The 23,790-nt window shown below is 32.1% G+C and overlaps 1 protein-coding gene across 2 annotated transcripts in view; it reads left to right on the forward strand.

Moving 5' to 3' along the window:
* Nucleotides 1–7,313: 7,313 nt before the first annotated feature.
* sim (bHLH transcription factor single-minded) overlaps nucleotides 7,314–23,790 on the forward strand; it is a 197,641-nt gene continuing 181,164 nt past the window's right edge. The window contains exon 1 of one of the 2 annotated variants that reach the window (XM_074170323.1): nucleotides 7,314–7,617. Coding sequence is in view for 1 of the 2 variants with exons in the window: in XM_074170322.1 (XP_074026423.1) it covers nucleotides 14,637–14,868 (232 nt within the window). In the remaining variant the exon portion in view is untranslated. Of the gene's footprint in view, nucleotides 7,618–14,514; nucleotides 14,869–23,790 lie in introns of those variants that run through there. The other variant, XM_074170322.1, reaches the window with a different exon arrangement.

A 23,790-nucleotide genomic window follows, 5' to 3' on the forward strand; every position in this document is an offset into this window, starting at 1 on the left:
TTGCAGTAAAAGAGGCACACCATGCATGCCAAACTTCCAAAAATACCACTTCCTATTCACATTTTTGAGATGAATGTAGTAAAAAATGGCATTAAATGAAAGTCAGTTAAAGGTTCGTAAATAAGTGAAAAATTTTAATTTTTGACTTTTATTCAAAAACTGAGGAAACTTCGTCTTTGGTTTTTCTTTATATCGAGTTGTTTGACGTCATAGTACCGCCATATTCAAATAGAAATGGCCACATTGGATATATCGTTAAAAAGAGAATTTTATTTCTGATCAAATGGTTGAAAAAAATATTTAGAGCCCTATTGAAAATTCTTGACCTGGTTTTATTTCCGGTTGACCCTGTGAAGATTTTTATCATAAAAAATATCAGCTTCGAAGAACTCCGAATTTCAAATTTCTCACTACATAAACAATTGAATGGCGTCGTGTACCATGGTTTCGTTGTCACCCGGTATAGCAACTGCACAAGAGGAATCAACATGCTCATTTTCTATTCATAGTCTAGTTCACATGTACCTACCATTTTCTCTTGAAAATATGAAAATAGTTAATAGTCAATAATTAAATAAATAATAGAACTAGAACTCAAATAAAAAGTTTGAATTGTTAATGAATTAATAATAAACAAAAAAGACTTGAAGCATTATTATCATATCTGCAATAGTTTGAGAGTTATTATGATTTTATATACAAACAAGCGGATGAAAAAGACAAATTTCAAGGCGTAATAATATTAAAAGTCATGTAAAAAATAGAAAAAACATGTTTCAAAAAAAACATATATGGCTACTTTTATAACATAATTAGGTATTTGAAAAAATAAATGGAAGAAACTAATTTATTTATAACAAATTGTTTTTACGAATAAACAATCAAAAAACGATTTTTTTCCTTAATCCCGAAAAACAATAGAATTTATGATTTTCAGAAAAAAAAAGGTTGGCTAATTTTAATATTTGATCGCAAAAAACGATTGTTAATAAATAAACGCAATTTTCGGCAACAAATACATTTTTTCTCTAAAATAATAAATTTCCATCAATAAATATATAACGAAAATATATTTTTACATTTACCCACTCATAAAAACATATTTGTCTATAACAATTTTTCAAACAATAACAGTAAAACTTAGGTATGATGCACTGTTTGGAATCTTTGGAAGATAAAACTGTTTGATCTTCTTCTTGAAGAAACACGTGTCGATGTAAACACGTGTCGATGTATTAAAATAACGGTTTGGTGTTGGGAAGAAACTCCAGTAATATTCAAAACGTATGTATGAATGATATTCTGACAATATATTCTCATAATATGAACGGAACAATTTGCCTTAAATATAAGCGGTGCTGAATGATCCGAACCGAAATTTGACAAAAAATTGCTTAAAAAAATGGAAATGTGAACGGGAATGAAGAAGATACCTATATAATATCAATAAACAGGATTTTCAATTCCTGGGTTGATTTGATTGAATGAAAAACAAAACGGTTTCAGTTGAGTGAGACATCCTGCTTCTAATATTTAACACTCGAAAAGACATTCCATTGTAGGAATGAGCAACTCAGCTGTTCATTCCGACATTTCTACCCCATCCAACTCTCCAGCTGTTCCTTTCAGTTATCCTTTTCTCCAGGATAATCGAACGGACGCTCAATACACACGCCCCATTGGTCCGGAATGTTGGCCATGCTGTAAGCCTGTATTGGTGGGTTGCCACGCGAGGTGGCCAATAGCGATTTTAGACTTCCCCTCCATTATAAGCTGTTTGCCAATGTTTAAAGTGGTATTAAGAGGACTGTTATCGCCTATCGGTATACTGCAGCTGTGTTGGAGTTTAGTGAGAGATATTTTGTTGTGTATAAAGTTAGGAACTTTATAATGATAAATGATATTTGACAGAAAAGCACGAATATTAAAGCTTTCTACAGACTGGTCACAGGCAGTACAATCATATCTCTTTTTCATTGTTTTTTTAATTTTCGAATACATACAAGAGATACATCGAATAGGGAAATCATATTTTATGACTCTTCCCCTATTTCTTACATAATATTCTTCATTGAGAATCTAAAAAAAGTAGGTGAAAGCGAAATTTTACATCGTTTCAATTTATTATTTTCATGGTTTGAACAATTTGGAATGAACTAACTGTGTCAGAATAGATTCTTATCAGGTATTTGGTACAGATTTGAGACTAGACTTCAAGCAGAGAAATTGATCCTATTTTAATTGTAATGAACTTCAGGTAGGTAGTTATGCAATCTATATATAAGTCCTCCTTTAGATTTTTTTTCAAGAATGTATAACAGTACCTATAACACTCATTAATAATTCACCATTAACTTTCAAGATATATCAATTCAGGAAAGTAATTTGAATATTACCCTGTTGAATTGAAAACAAGAAGAAATCATTCAATATTCTAAATGTCGTTAGTTGAAATAAATACTCACGCAAAGGTTTAGAATTTGACATACTTATTATGTATCTAATAGGGAGAATATTTCACTAGTTCGGACTTCCATTGTCTACTTTATAAAATGATTTGAAATCCCTGAAACAACTAAAAAAAAAGAATTAAGAATGAATAGCTGGAAATAACAAATATATTGAGCAAAATAAACCTGGAATGAAATGATAGTGAAATATAATACAAGTAAAAATAGAACAATTGAATAAATAAAAATAAAGAAATGAAAAAAGAAAATAAAATAAAAAGTGGAGAGATTCCAAGTCACGTAAGTTCACGACGTTTCGATTGTTAGTATCTACAATCGTCTTCGAGTGATGACGATTGTAGATACTAACCCGAAGACGATTGTAGATACTAACAATCGAAACGTCGTGAACTAACGTGACTTGGAATCTCTCTACTTTTTATTTTATTTTTTTTTTTTTTCATTTTTTTATTTTTATTTATTCAATTGTTCTATTTTTACTTGTATTTTATTTCACTATTATTTCATTTCAGGTTTATTTTGGCTTAATATAATTGTTATTTTCAGCTATTTATTTTCAATCCTTCATTTTTAGTTGTTTCAGGGATTTCAAATCATTTTATATAGTAGACAATGGAAGACCGAACTAGTGAAATTCATCATGAAACATTGTCAATCACCTTCAAACAAAGGAAGAATATTTACCTACCAGTACCTAATTATATCTATACTCTCGAATATATAATTCGTGTCACATCAAGCATTCATTAGAAGCAAGAAATGATTGGTACCTAAATTATTAGTTTCAAATGTGCATGTGCTACGACACATTTCTAATGAGTAAAAGTGTGGTGTGGCAAATTTATTTTTTTATTGAATAAAATTTATTGGTTTCCATATTCAGATTACATCACATATTTGAAAAATATATATCTAAGATTATATGGAATAATACCTTGGTTCAGGAGTAATTCAGAAATCAACCTCGGAAAATGGGTCTATTATTCAAATCAGAACCAGAAAACTGTACACACCTCAACAACTTTTGATCCTTCATTAAGCTCAGATCAGACCTTCTCAAGAGTCCCTATTGTTCTCATGTATGGAGCTCCGCTCAAGTTGTGATCAGTGAGCTGAATAGATTAGGTACTTTCAGTAAACATTAGTCACCATCACATTAATAACTCAATGTGTTGCCTTAGTAAGGTCAAAAATTGTCCCCTTGAAGTTGATTCTTGCCAAGTTCTGGTGTTATCAGCTTTTCGAATGTTTCTTTTTTGCAACTCTATTTTCTTCGTTTTTTTACTTATTGCATGTATCGTTCTTATAATCAAATTATCAATTCTTTGGAAGTAATGGTTTGATTTATTCAAGATAACAATCTACTGCTTATGTCTTTCTCAGGAAACTTATTACTTTTGGGATTGGTTATTAACTTTTCGTCGAATTTATATCCTGCAATTATATCATACAATCTTCCTAATGTCCCCGGTAAATGCAGAATTGCAATCTTTACACGGATCAACCATGGCGAGAGTGAACTCTGCCAAACCTTAAGAACCTGATTCAGGCCATGACGGAGCAGGTACAGAAACGGCATGCCATATTTTTTATATGATTCTTCATACGATTGGACCTGAGTAGGGATAAAGAACCAATCTTGGTAGATTTTACCAGATATTTGATTTTTTTGCAGTCCAGGTATACAGTGTTTGTATTTTTAAACCCTAATCGATGCCAATGTATTTCTGATCCGAAGATTTGCACAGAGTCTTTCTTTGCAATTGCAGTCAGTGCAGATTCATTAACTTCTAGACCATTGTGGTCAAGATTCAACCGGTGATAATTTGTTCAGTCTTCCTATTGGAAAGAGTTTTTTGGCAGTGCAAAACCAACTTGAACGTTGCTCGGTGAGAGTCAAGTGCTACCATACCCGCTTCGATATCCAAGAATATTCTTATTGATGTCTTATGTTGGTTTTCTCTAGCCACTCTACACATGAATCAGTCGCATACATTTCCGACTGCAATACGGTCGCATGGGACCCTAGATAGGTTGATGACTCTGTGTTCTGGATCTGCAACTATATATACACCAGCACTACAACCTGAAGATAACTATATAAGGTAGCTCATAGTTGACTTAAAGGTATGAAGTTAGTGTTGATTTCCAGAATGTTGTGACTTCCATTGCCAAACAGTAATCTGGTGTCCGCATAGGTAGACCTGTTTTGCGCAATTCGCAATACTGTAATATTAGGTCTAGAAAAAATTCCAGAACTGACAGTGTGGTACTGATGGCACCAAAGATAAAGACTCCACCTGAGCCGCCTGTTGCGAAGCTTTCAGCGATCAAGCAACTGATTCATACGTGATTATTGGTTTACAGAGTATTCCAAATTAAGTCGATACCATTGCCAATTCCGTTATTATTGCAGATACGAATTCGGTCAAATAGGCAAACTAGTAGCATTTTCAATGGCATTAACGATGCCAAAAACAAAAAAAACATTGACGGTCGCTTTTTCAAAAAATTTCATAAAATTATATTTTTTTAAATGGAACACCCTATATTTCATCATGCGTTTCGATTCGTAGTAACATTCTCAACAACAGAGCTCATATCACCTTCCTTCCTAAAGTTGAAAATGTGGACTTATGTGTAAATATTAATTTCCTATACTTGTACAAAAACATTTCTTTGTTTTGGCGAATGAAGTGCTATAAAATATCGAGTGAATATTCAATAACACCGCCTTCTCGATGAAAATATACTTGGGCCCTTCTCATGACACTACGTGTTACTTTCAACACAATTCAGCCATCAATTCTATTAGTTATAGTTTCAATATAATTTTTCAGTTCAACTACATGATCATGTTTTATTTCGTACACCTTATTTTTCAGAAATCTAAGAAACTGAAAATCTAGAGGTGCCATGTCTGATGAACGAGGAGACTACTTAACATGACCATTTGTATAGCAATAGATCTGTTTCTAGAACAGTCTCGCAACATTCTTTTACGCCACTGACATTATGTGCTGGTGCTCCATCCTGCTGAAAATAGATTATCTGACGAGCCTCCACATCAAGATCATCGAAAAATTCTTTCAACACCCTTGTTAACAAATTAAAGTAACGGAGTCCGTTTAAAGAACCATGGTAGAAAAAAGGACCGATAATTCTGCCTCTAAATAAATCACACCAAACATTAATACTAAATCGTCTTTGCGGATTGTGGGGATGGACTAGAAATGGATCATGTCTACTCCAATAATGAAAATTCTGTCTATTATACATCCCACGATTTGAAAAATTAGCCTCAACGCTCTATAGAAGTTTGGATCTTATCTGCATTTATTCATAAACCACCGACAAAACCCCAATCGTCTCTCAGGGTCAAAAGGTTCTAGTGTTTGCACGGGTCTTAACTTATGAGTAGGAATCCTATGTTACTTCAGAATTCGTTGAATAACAGACGGTAGAACAGCTATTTTTAAACGAATATCTGATGGAATTATTTGGATTTACCTCAAAGTAGGCTAAAAACCTGTTTTTCCGATAACCAGCTGTCGCACCCGTACGAACGACAACCCTCAGAAGTCTAAACTTATGAGAGCTGAAGATTAACGAGGTCTTACCTTTTAACGTGTGGACGATAACAAGTGGAAATCGATCGTTCAGACTGGGGCTTGAACCACCGACTAACTCGGCAGTCAATTCGAGTGAGTGAACAAAGCACCCAAGTCAAACCGACCGGCTACTGTATCTTCAGATATTACAAAACGTTTTTAAGTCTCCTCTTCTCGAAAACTTTTCAATTGTTCTTGAATCGACGGTGGAGCACGGTAAAAAAACGTCGATTAGGTAATTCATGGTCTGGGAACGAATTGCTGTAGTGTTGAAGTGCTATTACGCCATTTTTATGGCAAACCAAGTAGAATTCTGACATATCACATTTTTCTTGCTGGGAAAACTGAACGTTTTATCTTCTTGTTTGTTTTTTTATATGGTTAGATCGCCTTAGTGAATTTGTTATTGTTGTTGATTGTTCATTAATTAGGGTTTATCAGGTATTTGTCCTCTCCTTTCATCCAGTTGTCTCACTAAATGATTTGACTCTACTTGGGTTACATTGTGTTGGTATTTTTCTAGGTACATTGTTTCTAAGAATCTGTATTTTTTTGTGTATTGTATTGTTAGGTATTGTTATGTTTTGATTTGTATTGGTTCCTCGATACAAAGCAAGCACGTAATATTCTTTTATAATATGGAACGTAGTTTAAAAATAACGATAGGTACTAATTTTCTCTAAGTACATTATCAGTATTATTATTTAAACCTACAAAAGTAACAATTGGCTTATGCATGGTAGCTATAATATATATACATACACAAAATAATCAATAAAAAATTAATATACATAAAATTTAAGTAATAACCTGAGCTTTTCTCAAGTTAAACAATTTCGATATTAAATAGTTCAAATTAGATTATTTTAAATTATCACTTCTGTCAGGCGTCAGGAAACGCACACCTTTTTGTATAAAGAAGGAGAAGTAGAAAACTATAACATGTCTAGTAGTTTATGTTATTTTCATTAAAGCCGCAGCAAACTTTTTTCTAAAAGTAGGTACTTTTGATTAGTTTACCCCAGAAGTTCCAATTGTAAAATTGTATCAAATTAACACAAATTTTGCATTTAAATATACTTACTACTCATTCATAATCACTTAACGGAACGTGAAACTTTTACTTAACTCTCTGCTGCTCACAGTAGGGTCGATGCAAACAAAACCCCTACTAGTCTCTCACCTCATCAAATGAATTCCGCCCATCGCACATATATGTGCCATATATTCTGACAATTCACACACATCAGAGATCACCCATGCATCTTGCAGAGCACCGGTTTCATAGAAAGAGACAGTCCCCGTTTTGAAGCCCGCCTTCAGCGTTCGTATACGCGCGTTTTAACATCCTCCCGGACCAGTTCATGTCTAAACCGTGAGCTCACGGATTATTCACCGACGTTTGGACATTTTCCTAATAGGGAAATATTTAAACATACGCTTTGTGTGTTTTATTTCAAGAACATGTTTGGACTTTTGCAGTGGTTTGAGTGATTTTTCCTGTGTTGTTCTGAGACTGTGACTTTATTTTTCTGGTAAGTGACTTTGAATCGTAAATAATCATATTTCTCGAATACTGCTTCTATATTAGTTCATTCTTGGAACTCACAGCGTTTTATAATACTTTAGCCAATAATTGGTTCAACCATACAAACTACACATTCCAATCAACAACGTTGAGGATCTATTTTTTCTCTAAACAGAAATATTGTATGAAGTTCTGAAATATAATATGTTTTCGTAAAAATGTTTAGAAATCTGGAGGAAATTGTTCAATTTGCATAATAAAGGTTCTGTAGGTACTCGAAAGGTTCCGATCGATTATGATCTTTTCAAAGTTTTCCTGCTGAAGTAAATAACATTCAAATATTCATACATTGATCATTGAATTGAACATGCATTGAAAGATAGCCTACATAAAAAACTGCTAATTGGTAATCGGTTTAGTTACATAAACAATATTACAATTTTTTCGACATCACCAATAATATTGATGGGCAAAATTTTAACCACTGGATTGAAAAGAGGTACTTACTGCGAAACTTATCAGATTTTAGTAATCCCCTAATGTTGCTAACTGGGTTAGTGAAACTCACATTACTTCGGTTCTAATTTTACAGAAATATTGTTTTCATTAGAAACAATATAATTATCAAAAATAACTTCAATAGGCAATATAATAATCATGTTATGTGTTCTTTCGAACCGACAATTTTTCTGGCTAATTGAAACCAAATAAAAATGTAATTATACTCACAGTACAAACAGTGATGACGCTTTATGATATTTTTCCCTTCAACATCCTAGGATCTTCGTAAGAGTCCTTGGAATACGTTTGTTTGAAGGTGGTTGACAATGTTTCGTGGTGTACTTCATTAGTTTGGACTTCCATTGTCTGATATAATATAAATTGATTTGAAATCCTTGAAAAAAATTAAAAAGATTGACCGAAAATAACAATTTTATTAAACAAAAAACTGAAATTACAAAGAAATAACATATAAGGAACAACCAAAAAAATACAAAAATTGGAATATTCATAAAAGCTGAAAATTAAAAAATATCAACAAAAAATGAAAAATAAAAATTAAAAATTGAAAGATTCCAAACCAAGTTACGTCACGACGTTTCAATTGTGGATACTAACAATCGAAACGTCGTAACGTAACTTGGTTCGTAATTTTTTAATTTTTATTTTTCATTTTTTGTTTATAATATTTTTCAATTTTTTAATTTTCAACTTTTATTAATATTCCAATTTTTTTATTTTATTTGGTTGTTGCTTGTATGTTATTTCTTTGTAATTTCAGTTTTTTGTTTGATAAAATTGTTATTTTCGGTTAATCTTTTTAATTTTTTTCAAGGATTTCAAATTTATATTACCTATATCAGACAATGGAAATCCGAACTAATGAAATAGTCCTTAGAATAGTCATTCATTCATTGAAAGTGAATGAAATTCAATTGGAATCCAGACACGATTCAATTTGTCACATGAATTATCATTACAGTTGACAATATCCAGTTGGAAGTTGAATGTTGATAATAATAAGTAAACCTACAATACCTGTGCCCCTATACTTTTAAAGAACATTTGAAACCACTGATACCAATGAGGAGTTATTTTTTGTAAAACTTCTTTCGACAGCTTCATAATGAATGAATTTCAAATAAGATGTTCCACAAGGCAATTAATTGATTCAGTAATTGATTTTAGAATGGAATAAATTATATTCAAGGTGATGAAATTATAAATTTCTTTCTGGAAATACACACTTGCTGAAAGTTCATTTAAAAATAATGGCGTTCATTTCACAAATATCTTTTAATGTATATTGTTGGAAAATGTATCAATCTACCTGCAGTAGATAGAACAGACGAATCATTTTTCGAAACAGCAAAGTATTTACGATCGAAATCTGTTTACCTAGGAAATTTTGGATAGAAGCTAATATGATAAAAATCTTACAATATTCTTGGAAAAGGTTTAATACCCAAATGAAAATCGAAAGTATATTTGTGATATTTGGGTGCATAGCTCGGACAATAAAAAAAGTAAGTTAGACGATAGACCGCTACTTCAGCAGCGTGGATCATATAATTGGGTCCAGACAGAATGTTGTCTGTATACATATGATATGTAATTTGAGAAAACTATATAAACGTTTTGGTTCTCTCACATCAAATACATCATAACTTCAGATTCAGTTTCTCTATTATCAGCGCAAGCGATATAACGGGTATATTATGCTCAAAAGAAACTTTACTGGAATACCTATTTTGAGTTGAATATTCATTCTCCATTCTTCAACCAATCACTGCTACCTTTTTTGTTAGTTTTAATATCTATGATTGAAATTCCAATGGATAAAAACCGAAAATAATTTCAAAACGTCCGTTTTCTCTACGTATATCAAATTATAATCGAACATATTATGAAAAGCTTTGATTATTTATCTAAATATGTCTGGTATACCTATTTTTAAAGAGTTGTTAGTCTGTGTTGGTATTGTTAATATCAACCTGTGTTCTTTCAAATAACACCCCAAGAACATTTCTATATATACCTATAACAGAAGCGATTTCTCAACTTATTTCTATATCGATATATCAGCAAAAATTCATTCATCAGAGGAAATCTTTTAACGATTTATGTTAAATTTAGGTTTGAATCATTGTTTACTTATTTTTATGTCTGTATATATATATGAAGAGATGAATCATTCAAAATTTTTCTCATAATTTTATCAACATTCGATTCCCCTTGATAATCATTATTATTATCAGAATTTAAGAAATTGAAAGTTGAAGATTTTCAAAGTAGTAAACTTGACCAAATAAAATGGTTGCATCCAATTCTAATACTGCCACGGATCTGACAAGACGACACATCAAAGTTGAATGGATAAATTTAACAAATTTGTAGTTTTCCATTTCTCTCAAGTCTAAGTCTTCCAATTTAATTCTGTTTTTCCCTCTAATGCTTAGCACAACCAAAGCAAGCATGCTTTTTTAAAATATAAATAGGAAACCAAGAGAAAATAATGTCATTAGTTATACCTTCTTATGTTGGACAGACATTTGTCCTGAGTAGTCGCAATAAGCCTAGAATGACTATCGATCGATATCGATGATTTGTTGACTTTTTGAATAGCATTTGTCTAACTGGTTGCCGAAAATACATAAACGAATATCGTTTTGGATAGTTATTCAAAAACAACTATATCTGTTTCATCATGTTAGGATTCATCCAGAATTGTTTTATTGTGATCTTTGTGGTTTCAGAGAGGGTACCTACAAGATCTGAGATTCAATCAAGATAATTTTGAGTCTCATATATATCTTCGATTGAGTAGAGTAAAATCGAAATGACATACGAATTCGTTTAAACAACTCTGCTCTTCTTCATCGGAATTCCTAGTTTCTGATCCGAAAGATGTGTTTAATAACCTAAAATTATATAAGACCTCAAAATATGAAAGAACTGTGTTCTTTTAAAAGAATAGATAGGTACCAGGCTGAAAAGCTAGTTTAATGAATTCCAATGATTACAGAGGGACGGGACGTGTAATAGCAACAGAACACACCACATAAGAAATTGAGTATTCAAAATGTATATCAACTGAAAATCCAAGATTTCATTACTTAGGTATCAGTTGAATTTCTTATATCTACTTGTATTGATGGTTCTTGATCTGAATATGATATCCAAAAGTTACCTTACATCATCGGATTTGATCTACATGCTTGACATCCAAAAAATCTACAGCCACTTTTCCTCTTAACATCACAATGTACCATGCTCGATTGTACAAAAAATGAAAACGTGAATTCCTGGCCCTTGATGGGTCGCCCTTTGCCATCGGTCACGATTTCTTGAGATCCAGTAAATGAAGATTTTTTTATACACCTACTGCATCTTTCTCTCCCCATTATTCAATAGAGTTCGATTGAAGTTCAATAATTGTCATTGATTATGGGTCAATCGAAGATATAAAGTTTAGTATTCTGAAAGTATATAAATAATTATTTTTTACCAAGTATAACAATGTTAAAAAAACTATCATTTCTGGATGTAATTACATCATAATTTCAATAACACACACATAATATGAACTCCAGTAACAAAGTAACAATCCATGATGAGACAATTCTCAACAATACGCAGCCATGAACAAAAGTGTTATTTGAATGCTTTTGATGCAATCGCTAGATGTCCGATTACTAAAAACAAGATCAATAAATAATATTATCCATGATAATGATTATTCAATTTTCACATAATAATTTTTTATGACGAGTTTCCCTACACTGTATAGCTTTACATTTAAACTGGTTCAACTAAGTAGGATTGATTTTCATCCAGTACTCGTCAAAGTTGGTGTTATTTATAATCAATAATATACTTCCTGAAACATTCTCGATAATCAATAATGTAGAGAAATAATCTTGAATTCGAAAATTTTTAAAATTGGCTTTTTAATAGTGATGCGCCAAATATTCGTTTGACATTCGGTATTCGGTGTATTCGGCATATTTTTCACTATTTGTATTCGGCCGAATCATTCGATTTTGGTGCCGAATATACTTAGTTCAAGTATTTCTATTTTCTTGGCTACACGACTTTGTATAGAACTAAAAGACAAAACTTATGTAAGATTTATGGAAAAGAAAGGTTTTGTTTGTCTACCCATCAATCTTGATGCAAAAAAATTGAATTATACGAAACAAATACTTTTATATGAACACTGAATTATACAGAAAACACTTTTCTCCATTCAGTTTGAATTCTACACGTTCATTATGGAATTGAATCAGATATCATTCACAGGATTCTTACACAATATATTAAATGAAAAATGAAAGAGGTAAAATTTCACTTACATGAAAGACTGTTATCCTCACTGATAGTCATCAGATGTTTCGCTGTAAGATACTTGCCTTATCAGCTCTTCAATAAATACATGATAACATTATAAGAAAAAACTCACAATTCATTCATAACATTACGACCTTATGTCACGAAATGAGTTTGATCCACTCATGTCGTCGATGACATCATAATGACATTCATTCGCTTATTTGATTGACTCCCAGCCAAAGGAGTCTTGTTTAAATTGAAAGAGGTATATTTTTAGCGGTTAATTTTTGGGAAAGTAAAGTTTTGGCTTTCCACTTCTCCATTTTGATACAAAAAATGTGGGAATCTTCCAAAGAAAGAAAGGAAGTAATCAATTTAAAAAAGTTATCCAATACAAAGATGCGTAGATCATGCAAAGGAACAACTTTCAAAGAAATCCTATGAAGAATGTGTTGAATAAAACTGATAAAATAAAGCAGTTAAACTACAAACCAACATGTATTTCCAAACCTCAAATGAAAACAATATTTATTTTTGAACTTTAATTATATCAACTTTTATTTTTAAACTCAAAATGAAAATTTTCTTACTGAATTTACATTTACATTTACTTTCAAACCTCAAATCAATATTTAAACCAAATAATTAGGCCAAATATCCGGTTCGGTAAAGGTTAAACCGAACAGTATTCGGTTATTCGGTGAAAACACTATTTGGCGCATCTTCCATTTTTGAACATAACTTTCCAACACTTATTCAAAATATGCAAAAATGATTCCTGTATGCTTTTCAGATTCTCAATTCCAAGTTTTAGAAATGGAAAAAAGTCATATAGTGGGTGCACACCCACTTTATGACACTTTGTTTAACAGTAAATCATGGTGCATATGCCAAATGTGATGGATTTTTAAATTATCGATTTCATATTCCATCATCTATCTAACAGTTTTAAATTCTCAGTGAGGTCAGATTTCTCAATTATATGATTATGAATTCCCAAAAATTTCTGTCTACTTTCATCGAAAGCTGTTATTCTCGTGAGGCTACAAGTATCTACCTACACGTAAAGTGGCAAAAATTGAAGGAACTATGATTTCACTTACTTTGGAGCTCTCAATAAAATATTCTGAATAAATCCATCTAGCGAAGTATAATGAGTGAACTATAGTTACGAACATATGCTTCAAAGAAATCACTGACACTCAGCATCAAACTATAAGATGTAGATAATTTCAAAACGTGTTCTGACAATTTTGATCTTTTCAATCACATATTTCTGGTGTGATTTTCATATTCAACACTAACTTTTGTCAAAAGAACAAGGTATATTATAAATTCAATCTTTTATTTTTCATCCGTTATTTTGTGTTTTTTTCAGGTAGTCAGGAATATAAGGTATAACATTAGTTTTTAAAGATGTCGGTGGTTGTTGAATCGGATATTGTTGGCTTGGTGGTGCTGTTCATAGAGCCATCTAGCTGTTTATCTTCTATTGCATTCATTTTGAAATATATGAGTGAATCTAGATGAACATTCTCTTTCAAAAATATATACATTCTATGATACCCAAAATTTTTAACCATTCTTTAATGGTTTGATGTGTAGTAGAAATATATATTCATTAGTACCTAATTATGTGTTTTCTTCACAAAATTACTTTCGTTCAATTGTTCGTGCTTGTATTATTGGGTATTTTTGTTAAAATTGCCAGCTTTTGATAAAATAAAACTACTTGTGATGCACTGTTTGGAACCTTTGGTATAGTAATGTTCCTCTTGAAGATGATCATTTGGTGGTTGAAACACGTGTGGAGGTGTTAAAAATAACGGTTTGGTGTTGCAATTAAACTCCAGTAATATTCAAAACAAAACTACTCAAAAAGAGATTTGAAATAAATTTTCTCTGTGCAGACTCCTTGGGAAATAGAGTCCTACGATTAGGCCACACCAATGAAACGACTGTGAAAGCTAGACTAGAACGAAACGTGCACATCCAAACATCCAGCTCACCAAATCTCTCAGTTAATTGGAGATAAATATTCACGGGCGCAACCCTATAAAAGGTCACGTTCGAGGAGGTGAAGTGCTTGTCTGAATGAGTATGTGTGGATGAAGAAAGGGCATTCTAGTAAATGTGTAATTTGGCACGATCACGTTTGGCTATTTTATTTCCTTCCTCTGGCTAGATGTTCTCATGGTTAAAACAGTATTCGCTGGGACGGGATATGAGCAGGTTCACTTATCTGAAATGAATTTTCCAATCTTTGTGCAAATCAGTTTACACGGAGTGAATGTACTTGTGAAATATTTCGTTGATATATTTCATTTCAACAGATTCGAAGGTGGTGGTGGTAAAAGTGATGTTGGATGTGGTAAAACAGGATCCAGAGATGTAAAATGGTTCTGTGGCATTTTCAAACGATACGGTAAACAGTAAATTAGATAAGTTTGTTCCGTCTGAAGTTAATAAATAAAGGAACATTTTATCGTCACTGAAAACTGTAAATAATGATAAAGATCCTATCAAGTAGCTCCTTTTTAGAAATTTGATATAGGGTTATGGAAAATATATTGTATTTACTTGCCAAAAAAGAATTTGATTCCTTTCTGCGGAACTGTGAGAATATGAAAAAAAAAGTATCTGTTCTACTGTCGTCAAACAATTTTCAACAATTTTCAGGTACAGTGGCCGAAAAACTAATAAGGAATATTCTACTCATCTCAATTAACAGTATGTATATATAATTAAAATCAGTTTCTCAATTTTAAATATTTGTGTCAGGTGCCCCTTATCAGGTTCCTACGTAAAATCATTGACAACAGTTGTTAATTTGATTGAAACATGTTTGGAAGAAATTATAGCCAACTACTCATAGTTTTCATCAATGGATCAATTCAGCTTTGGTAGGGAAAAATGTAAAACAGAAGTTATCCATGCATAATATATATTATATATATATATATATATATATATATATATATATATATATATATATATATATATATATATATATAAATCTCTGTGGGCTATAGAAACACTATTTTCTGTTATTCAAGCTTTCGGAAATGTATTTTTTCCTTTATCAAGAATATCTACAAAAAGTATGATGCAAACATTATACAGTAAATATTAAAAGAGACTCACCAAAGTTAGTTTAAAATATAAATTGGTATATAAATCCAAACATACAAAAGCCGAAAAGTCAAATGCAAATTTGGTGTCACAGCACCAGAGAAAGTGTGATTTTTTAAGATATTTGCAAATACAGTGAGATTTTAATGATGTAAGTGATATATAATTTTTTTTATATTAAAGTTATTTGTTTGATTTTATTGATTAAAAGTTAAAATATGATTGTAAATTTGACTTAAATTTTGTATTTCTGATTTTTTGTTTAAGTTATTATTATTTTTACTTATGTGAACCATTTCTAGAAATATCCTTTTGACTTTATTATTTGCAACTGCTAAAATTTTTGTATTTTCATAATCCATAACATGATCTGAAGATATATGTTCATATGTGCATGCATACAGTCTCATCTGAGTTTACTATTAGTGAATTTTTAATGCATCATTTAGTAGATAATCTATTTATTATTATCTTGAAGCTCCTCAGGGCTATTCACATTCACCGCTCAAGTCGTATCATCTGCGTATAGTATCACGTAGTTTGCAGTCATATAAGTCATCATCAGTGGACTCAGATTAGAGCCCTGTGAGACAACTGAATAGAGTTCAGATTGGTGGGAGGAAGGAAATGTTCATTTTTTCTATATTTTCAAAGGAATGCTTACGCTGCAAAACGCCATATTGAATTATTAGCATGTTACGTACCACTGTCCATCATTTTCCAAAACAGTTTCAGAATTCTACCACTTCTTAGTGGATATATTTGATAGAAATTTTTCTATATCATTACTTTACACGATCTTCGATTGCATATGATTTAATATTGTAACGGTACAAGAATACCAAATCAGAGAAAAAATCATTAAATTTCAAATTCTATAACAATATGTTTTGCGAATTTAGATCCATGAATGACCAATATTCTCGAAAATATTTCAAAATCAATGTGAAAAGCGTCCCTCTCGCATAGTGTTTCGTTAGTAGGTATATATTCAAACAAAAACATAATTTTAATATGTATTGCCCTATTTTTGTGGTTTGTTGTTTTTTTTGATGAGATGTAGATGTGTATACCATATGTGGCCAATGCGTAGTCGGGTGAGAATGACTTGTTGTCTCCGACTGAAATTACGGTAATTGTTTATAACTAGGTTTGAATTGATTTCTTTGACTTTATTGGAGGTTGAGAAGCTCCACAGTTCTTTCCATCGTTTGAATATTAGTTTTATAATGCCTTTAAAAAGATCTTTGTGTGGAACCTGGGAGACTTGATATGTTCCTGGATATGTAATGGAAGTTCTAGCTTCTGCGTCAGTGATTTCGTTGCCTTTAATACCTGTGCGAGATAGTACCCAGACTATTTCCACTCTTTTCCTAATGTAGCTTAGTTCTGCAAGTACTCCTTTGATTTGTAATAGAGTAGTATTTTTGGGGTACATCTAGTTGGTGAACCCCATGAATTAAGTTAAGTGAGTCCGTCAATATCTATTGCAGTGTGCTAGAGCAGTTTCAATGGCGTAAAGTTCAGCTGTGGAGGCAGAGGTGGTAGACTAAAAGTATATTTTGTCGTGGTCGTTATAACTGCTGCACTAACCCCATCATTTGTTTTGGAAGCGTTTGAATATACATGATTGAAGGATCAATATTTCGAAGTGACTGACTTTGAGAATGTTTTCTGTATAACTGCTGATGGTGTACTATGCTTCGAAAGGGTGATCAATTGAGTATTGCACTTGGAAATCATCCAGACAAGAGGAATTTTAATGTTTATAGGATAGATGCTGCAAAAGATGAATGATGCTGCAGTGATTCTATTGATTTGGGCATATCTGTAGAGGTAAGGGCATGGCTTTGTTTTGTGATAAAATGAGTGATAAAATTCCAAAACGAATTTGTGTCGTAAATTTTTTTCTGGATGATTATTATCATTGAGCATACGGGCAGCAGCTCTAGCACTATTTCTATTGTGGTAGTACGAACTCATTATTTCAATCCATTTTCGAAGCGTTTGAACCATTGCTTCTCAAGCACATATTTTAACATCACCTGGTACGTAATCGTTATTGTAAAATGAGACAAATATAAAATGAAGAGAATATCGAATTCAAACTTAACTAGGCAAAATAACACTTTTTTGAAGAATACTTCACGAAAACAACTATGAAACCAAGGTAACAGATTGTAAAAAAGTTCATTGCGGGTGGCTAATTTTTAACTCAAATAATTTTCAGCTTCCAAACTATGAGCTTCAAACCAAAATGTATTCTACTTTGTTGAAATCTGTTCATCATGGAACATCTGATAATACAAAACAATTGATCCATTAAAAAAAATGTGACATGCTCTGGGGGTGCGATAGGAAAAGTTGAATCAAATGTGGATATGTCATAATATATCTCCTTGTATACTATTGTTGAGGTGTTTTTTTTATTTTTCCTCAAATAATATGTAGCTCCCGAACCATAAGCTTCAGACCATATGTTTTATACTTTATTGAAATTTGCTCATCATGGAGCATCTGATAATGCGAAATGATATAGGGTGATCCATTTAAAAAAATTGGTGACATGCTCGATGGGTGCGATAGGGGAAGTAACATTATATGTGAATATGTCAAAATGTGTCCCCCTGTATACTGTGGTTGACGTGTTTTTTTATTTTTCACGCAAATCATTGTACCCAAAGTTATTCAGTGTGACTCGTTTTAAATGGAATGCACCGTATTTCTGAGACATATACAACATAAAACTAAACGAGTTTTTTAAAACATTGTTTATCAATTTTGAAAACAATTGTACCAAAATCATTTGCGTTTGAAATAAAACACCCTAAAAATGGAAGCCATTTTCAGTCAATGACACTATGCCAATTTCCTACCATTTATCCATTAAAACTTTCACAGAATACATCTAGTTACTAATACACTTTTCAGGTTTCCCTTCAATGTACAAAAAGTTGATTATTCCAATTGTATGTACATAACCAACATAACGTAACCAACAGTATTCTCACCAAAGATAATTTTACTTTTCTAGAAAATCTATGAAAAAATATATCAAAACTACAGTTACATAAAGCAGAAGTATTTCGTTGAAAAACGAGTCAAGTGCCTTGGACTCTAGAAGTTTGTACTTGAAAATCAGTATTTTTTTGTGTTGAAAGTGTGTTTGTATTTTTTCATGTCATAGAAGTGTGACGTATCGGCAAACATTGTGAATTTTCACTAGTAGTGAGATCATTAATATGTCTGTGGAAGTTTTCAAAAATAAACTTCTTTCGGGTAGAAGATGACAATCACCTAAAGCGAGAAATTTTTTTAAGCAATATTCCAGGAGATATTTTATGATTTTTGTTTACTCAAATTCATTTGTGAGATCAAAAAACCACCCACAATCACATAATTGTTGAATGATATGATATTCACAATTTCCACAGTATAAAAGTAATTTACCACTAAATTCACAAATGGAAGACTAATGAATTTACCAGTAGGAGTTTCGTAATATAGGATAATTCTAACTTTATTATATATTAAAAATATGTAAAGAGAGCGAAAAGGTATTTTTTTGAACAATCTGTATATTTCATAACATGTAAAATGGTTTATGATGTAATATTTATGAATATAAATCATTACTATTTTGTTGATATTACGCGCTAACAGGCCATAAAACGATACCTATTGTAATACTAGATGCATTGAAGCTTGAAAGTATTATTTATTGTTAGAGTTAAGAATTTTCGAAACATGTATTCTTAAAGAATTATCTGTGTACCACCTTGCTTGAAAATGTACCATCGAAAAATGTTGACAACCCTTCAGAGGATATCTTTCGAAAGAAGTAATAAAACATATTTGCGTTCGAAGTCTGGGGCTAGGGGATGAATCTATATGTAAATATAATGGCATTCGTGAAAGAATGCAGATTTTAGTGAAAGGGAAACGTCTTGAAAAACAAAATATTTCAGGCATTTGGATGTTCAAATCAAGTGTCGAAAGGGTGTTGACACCTTTCTTCTAATGAAAATTACAAAACAGTTCAGTTACATGTTTTCGTATTCGCGATTGAAAACTGCTTTATCAAATAACCATCGACTGACAAAAGCTTTCACTTTCGATGATTCAAAGGACCTACCTTCAGTTTCTCATAGTTCATATATACAAAATTTCTCTCCATATATATACAGGGTACAGCGTGATGATTGTCGGTTAGCCGTATTTTGAGAAATAATAGGATTCATACACTGAAAATTGGCAAATATAGTTTTTTTAAATGTTTCATGGAATACATAAAAGAGCTATTATTGATTCATCAAAATACTTCATTTCGTCGTCTCGTAGAAATAAAATTTTCAAAATGTTATATAAGGTATTGGGAATTGATGACTAATTCTGAAGATATAAAAATGGGACAAAACTCGTTTTTCAAATTGAACACCCGATAATTTAGGCTATTTTTAAAATTCCAAGATAATTTTGACTCATTTTTATGGAACATTCCCTATATCAAAATTCAACGATTCACAAGATATTTTATTGAACAAATAAAACATGCGCATGTCCATATTGTCCATAATGAAACTACGGGCTACGAAATCTTCATTTCGAACAATAAAAAAAGTTAATTAGAGCTTTTAATTTGCCATCATGGTTTTTATTGAATACAGGATGAATGAACAAATAAAATAAAAATGTTTATTCTAAATGTTTCATGAAAGAGCGGAAATTCAAAACTATTGCATTGTCTTTCACACAAAATATAAAAACAATTTCAAATTAAATGTTCGAAGACATTTCCGTTAACTTTCCGGCATTTATTAACTCTCTTCATCAAACTATTATTTACAGCACGACTGATTTCATCTAGGATATTGGATGAAATATTTCATTTATCGACTCATAAGCCGTTTAATACAATAAGAATGCAATGGAAACAAATGATGGTAGTTGCTGATTTTTTGATGTTGTCATTTGTATAATACCGAAGTGTATTTTATTCATGTGTATTCATGTGCAAAATGTCCCATTTAGGTTATACAAACAAATTTTTTTTTAAAATGTGATTGTGATCTATGATGAATGTAATCGAATTATCGACCGGACATGCAGGTTGTTTGCCAAAAGGTATCCGAAAAAACTCAAACCTAATCACAATACGGTAAAGAGACTGTTGAAAAGTTTTTGCATCATGATGAATAATTTTTTCCAAAAATAACCAAACGAAAGCCTCAGATGGATAATGAAGTTATAAATAGATGTTCTAGGTTATTTTGCTGCTAATCCGAATGCTCCTCTGAAAGATTGTGGGAAAAAACTAACAGTAGAATCCAGAACCGCTCACCGTATTTTGAAAAAGCATAAATGGCAAATAACATTTGGTACATGATCTGGAAAACACGGATTCGCATTGTGGAATTGAGTTTTGCAAATGGTTGCTGATAGAGAGATAGGAATATCCACATTTCCCAAAAAAATGGATGGAGTGATGAAGCTGAGTTTATCAAAAATGGATGGATTATCTAATCGTCATTATACTTATTTTTGGGAAGAAGAAAATCCACACCTTACCCGTGATCGATAATTCTAAGAAGGTTGGAGTTTTCACGTTTTTTATGTTAAAAAGCACAATTGGATTCCATGTTTGTACATCTATGAGGAAAATTCGAATAATGAAGGATAGTGTAACATACTACACCATGTTCTGAGAGTTACAGTAGATACTTTATCAATTGAAGATGTGGAAAATATTTAATACCAACAGGATGGAGCAACGCCCCATAATTGTGAAATTGTAGACGTATTTTTCTATCAATTATTTTATGATATTAGGTGGATTGCTAATGATGGGCCGTACCTTTAGCCAGCACGTTCCGCCGATGTGACTCCTGTGGACTATTATGAAGGGGGACATATAGAAAATATTGTATATGCAGATCCTGCAATATTTTTGAATCCTTGCTCTTTTATGAAACATTCAGAATAAACATTTTTTCATTCATAATTTTTCCATATGAAATCCTATCTTCAATAGAAATCATGATGGCAAATAATATCTCTAATAAACATTCTGTAAATGTTTGAAATGAAGGTTTGGCATCTTGTAGTTTTATGGTGGACACACGCATGTATACTTTTTTGAAAAAAACAGAATTATCTCGTGAAAGGTTGATTTTTGATATAGAAAATGTTTCAGAAAAGTGAAATTCTGAATACCTTGTATACAATGTTTGAAATCATACTCCAATAAGACGATGGAATGAATGAAGTAGGTATTACGATGAATCAATAGTAGCTAATTATTGTATTCTATCAAATATATGTAATGATAGAAAACATTCATATCTATCAATTTCAAAGTGGCTTTTCGATTCCTTCATATTTAAAAAAAAAGTTCATTGTGAAAATATACTTAACTCTCTTGGACGAGTTCGAAATAATTTTCCTTGATACTAAATATAATGTAAAATGATAGTAACTATTTATAATAATTCCAAGGTGCCTTTTCATTACGTTCATGATTCAAAATGTTTTGTCATTCCGAAGATTTGTTTAACTGTATTGGGCGGGGCTAAAAATTTTGTGACAAATTAAAGAATCAACTCTCTCAAACAAATTTATTTCCAACAATATTTCACTAATCACAAACTAATTTATTTATTACAACACTTAATTCAATTCCACTATTTGAATTTCTTGTTTAGCCGCTCGATTCACTTTCTGAACTGCCCTCTTGGGTCGGGAAGACGTACGTCTTCGTACGTCTTCCCGACGTACGTCTTTTCTAGAATTCTGTAGTCGGTTCGGTACTAGAATTTTACCGGTGATTCCCGACTGCATTCTTTCGCGGTGATGTCATGTGTTTGTTCCATGAGTCGGCCGCCGTACTGGTCAAGGGCGGCTTCAGATTCGTTACAATGCCCCCTTCTTGGAGACGTTTCGCCCCGAAATATCATCATGTTGTCAATACCTGCAGGACTCCCCATATCTGCACTGTGAAGTTCGATGGAAGTAACACTACACAGTATTCATGCTCGGCCGCAACTGAGTTTTCGGTTTTAGTTTATGTGTTGTGGGCAGAATCAACGACTTATTTTCACAAATTGCTAACTGCTTCCTTCATCTTACTGATTTCTGCTTGAAGTCCGCCTTTGATTTCCTCTACTTCCGTGTTCATTTCCTTCCTCCTTTTGTGTATCTCTGTCACGATGGTTCCTATCCTTTTTTCGAGTAGACTTGCCACACAACAAAGTTCTTTCTTTAAGCCTTCTGCATTTTCAAGAAGTTCTTCCTTCAAGCTATTCGAATTTTGTTGAAGTTCATCAAGTTTGCTCATTATTGAACTCAAATCAGCCCCTGATCTCCTGATTCAGTCAAGTCATCCCACAGTCAATTCTGGAGTACTGATTTCTTTCCAGAACAATCTAGCTACCTCTCCTCCAATTTTTGTTTCAATTCGGCGACTTTCAAGTCCGTTAGGCGCACTTTCCTGGAACACATTTTGTCGTTTATTGTCTATTTTCCACAAAACTGTATATGTCCACTTATTATAATCGAATCCCAAACACTTATTCACTTTCACAAGTCTATTTTTCGGGAGAAAGGTATATCAGTTTATATTTCCGTGGTACGGTACTGTCCACTTCGCGAAACAACGAATCACCAGTCTCTCTGCGCGAACAAATAAGACTTATAGTCAATTTCACCGTATTACAAAGATTTTCCACCAAGCGCTCAGATTTATTTTACAAATCCACTTCTTATCACCAATTATGACAAATTAAAGAATTAACTGTCTTAATCATATTTATTTCCAACAATATTTCACTAATCACAAACTAATTTATTCATTACAACACTTAGTAACTAACGCTCAATTCATTTCCACTATTTGAATTTCTTGTTTAGCCGCTCGATTGACTTTCTGAACTGTCCTTTTGGGTCGAGAAGACGTGCTATATAGGTAACGGTCCTTTCTAGAATTCTGTAGTCGGTTCGGTACTAGAATTTTACCGGCGATTCCCGACTGCATTCCTTCGCGGTGATGTCATGTGTTTGTTCCATGAGTCGACCGGCGTACTGGTCAGGGGCGGCTTCAGATTCGTTACAATATGTTCCTTGATACTGAATATAATTTGAAATGATAAGAATTATACATATAAATTTCAAAGTGACTCCTATTTTCCTTCATATTGAAAAAAAATTCGGAGATGTGTTT

Source organism: Leptinotarsa decemlineata, unplaced genomic scaffold (genome assembly GCF_025532065.1).
Source record: "Leptinotarsa decemlineata unplaced genomic scaffold, Ldec_3_MD MMD2_P_RNA_scaffold_8, whole genome shotgun sequence".
Classification (NCBI taxonomy): Eukaryota; Metazoa; Arthropoda; class Insecta; order Coleoptera; family Chrysomelidae; genus Leptinotarsa; species Leptinotarsa decemlineata.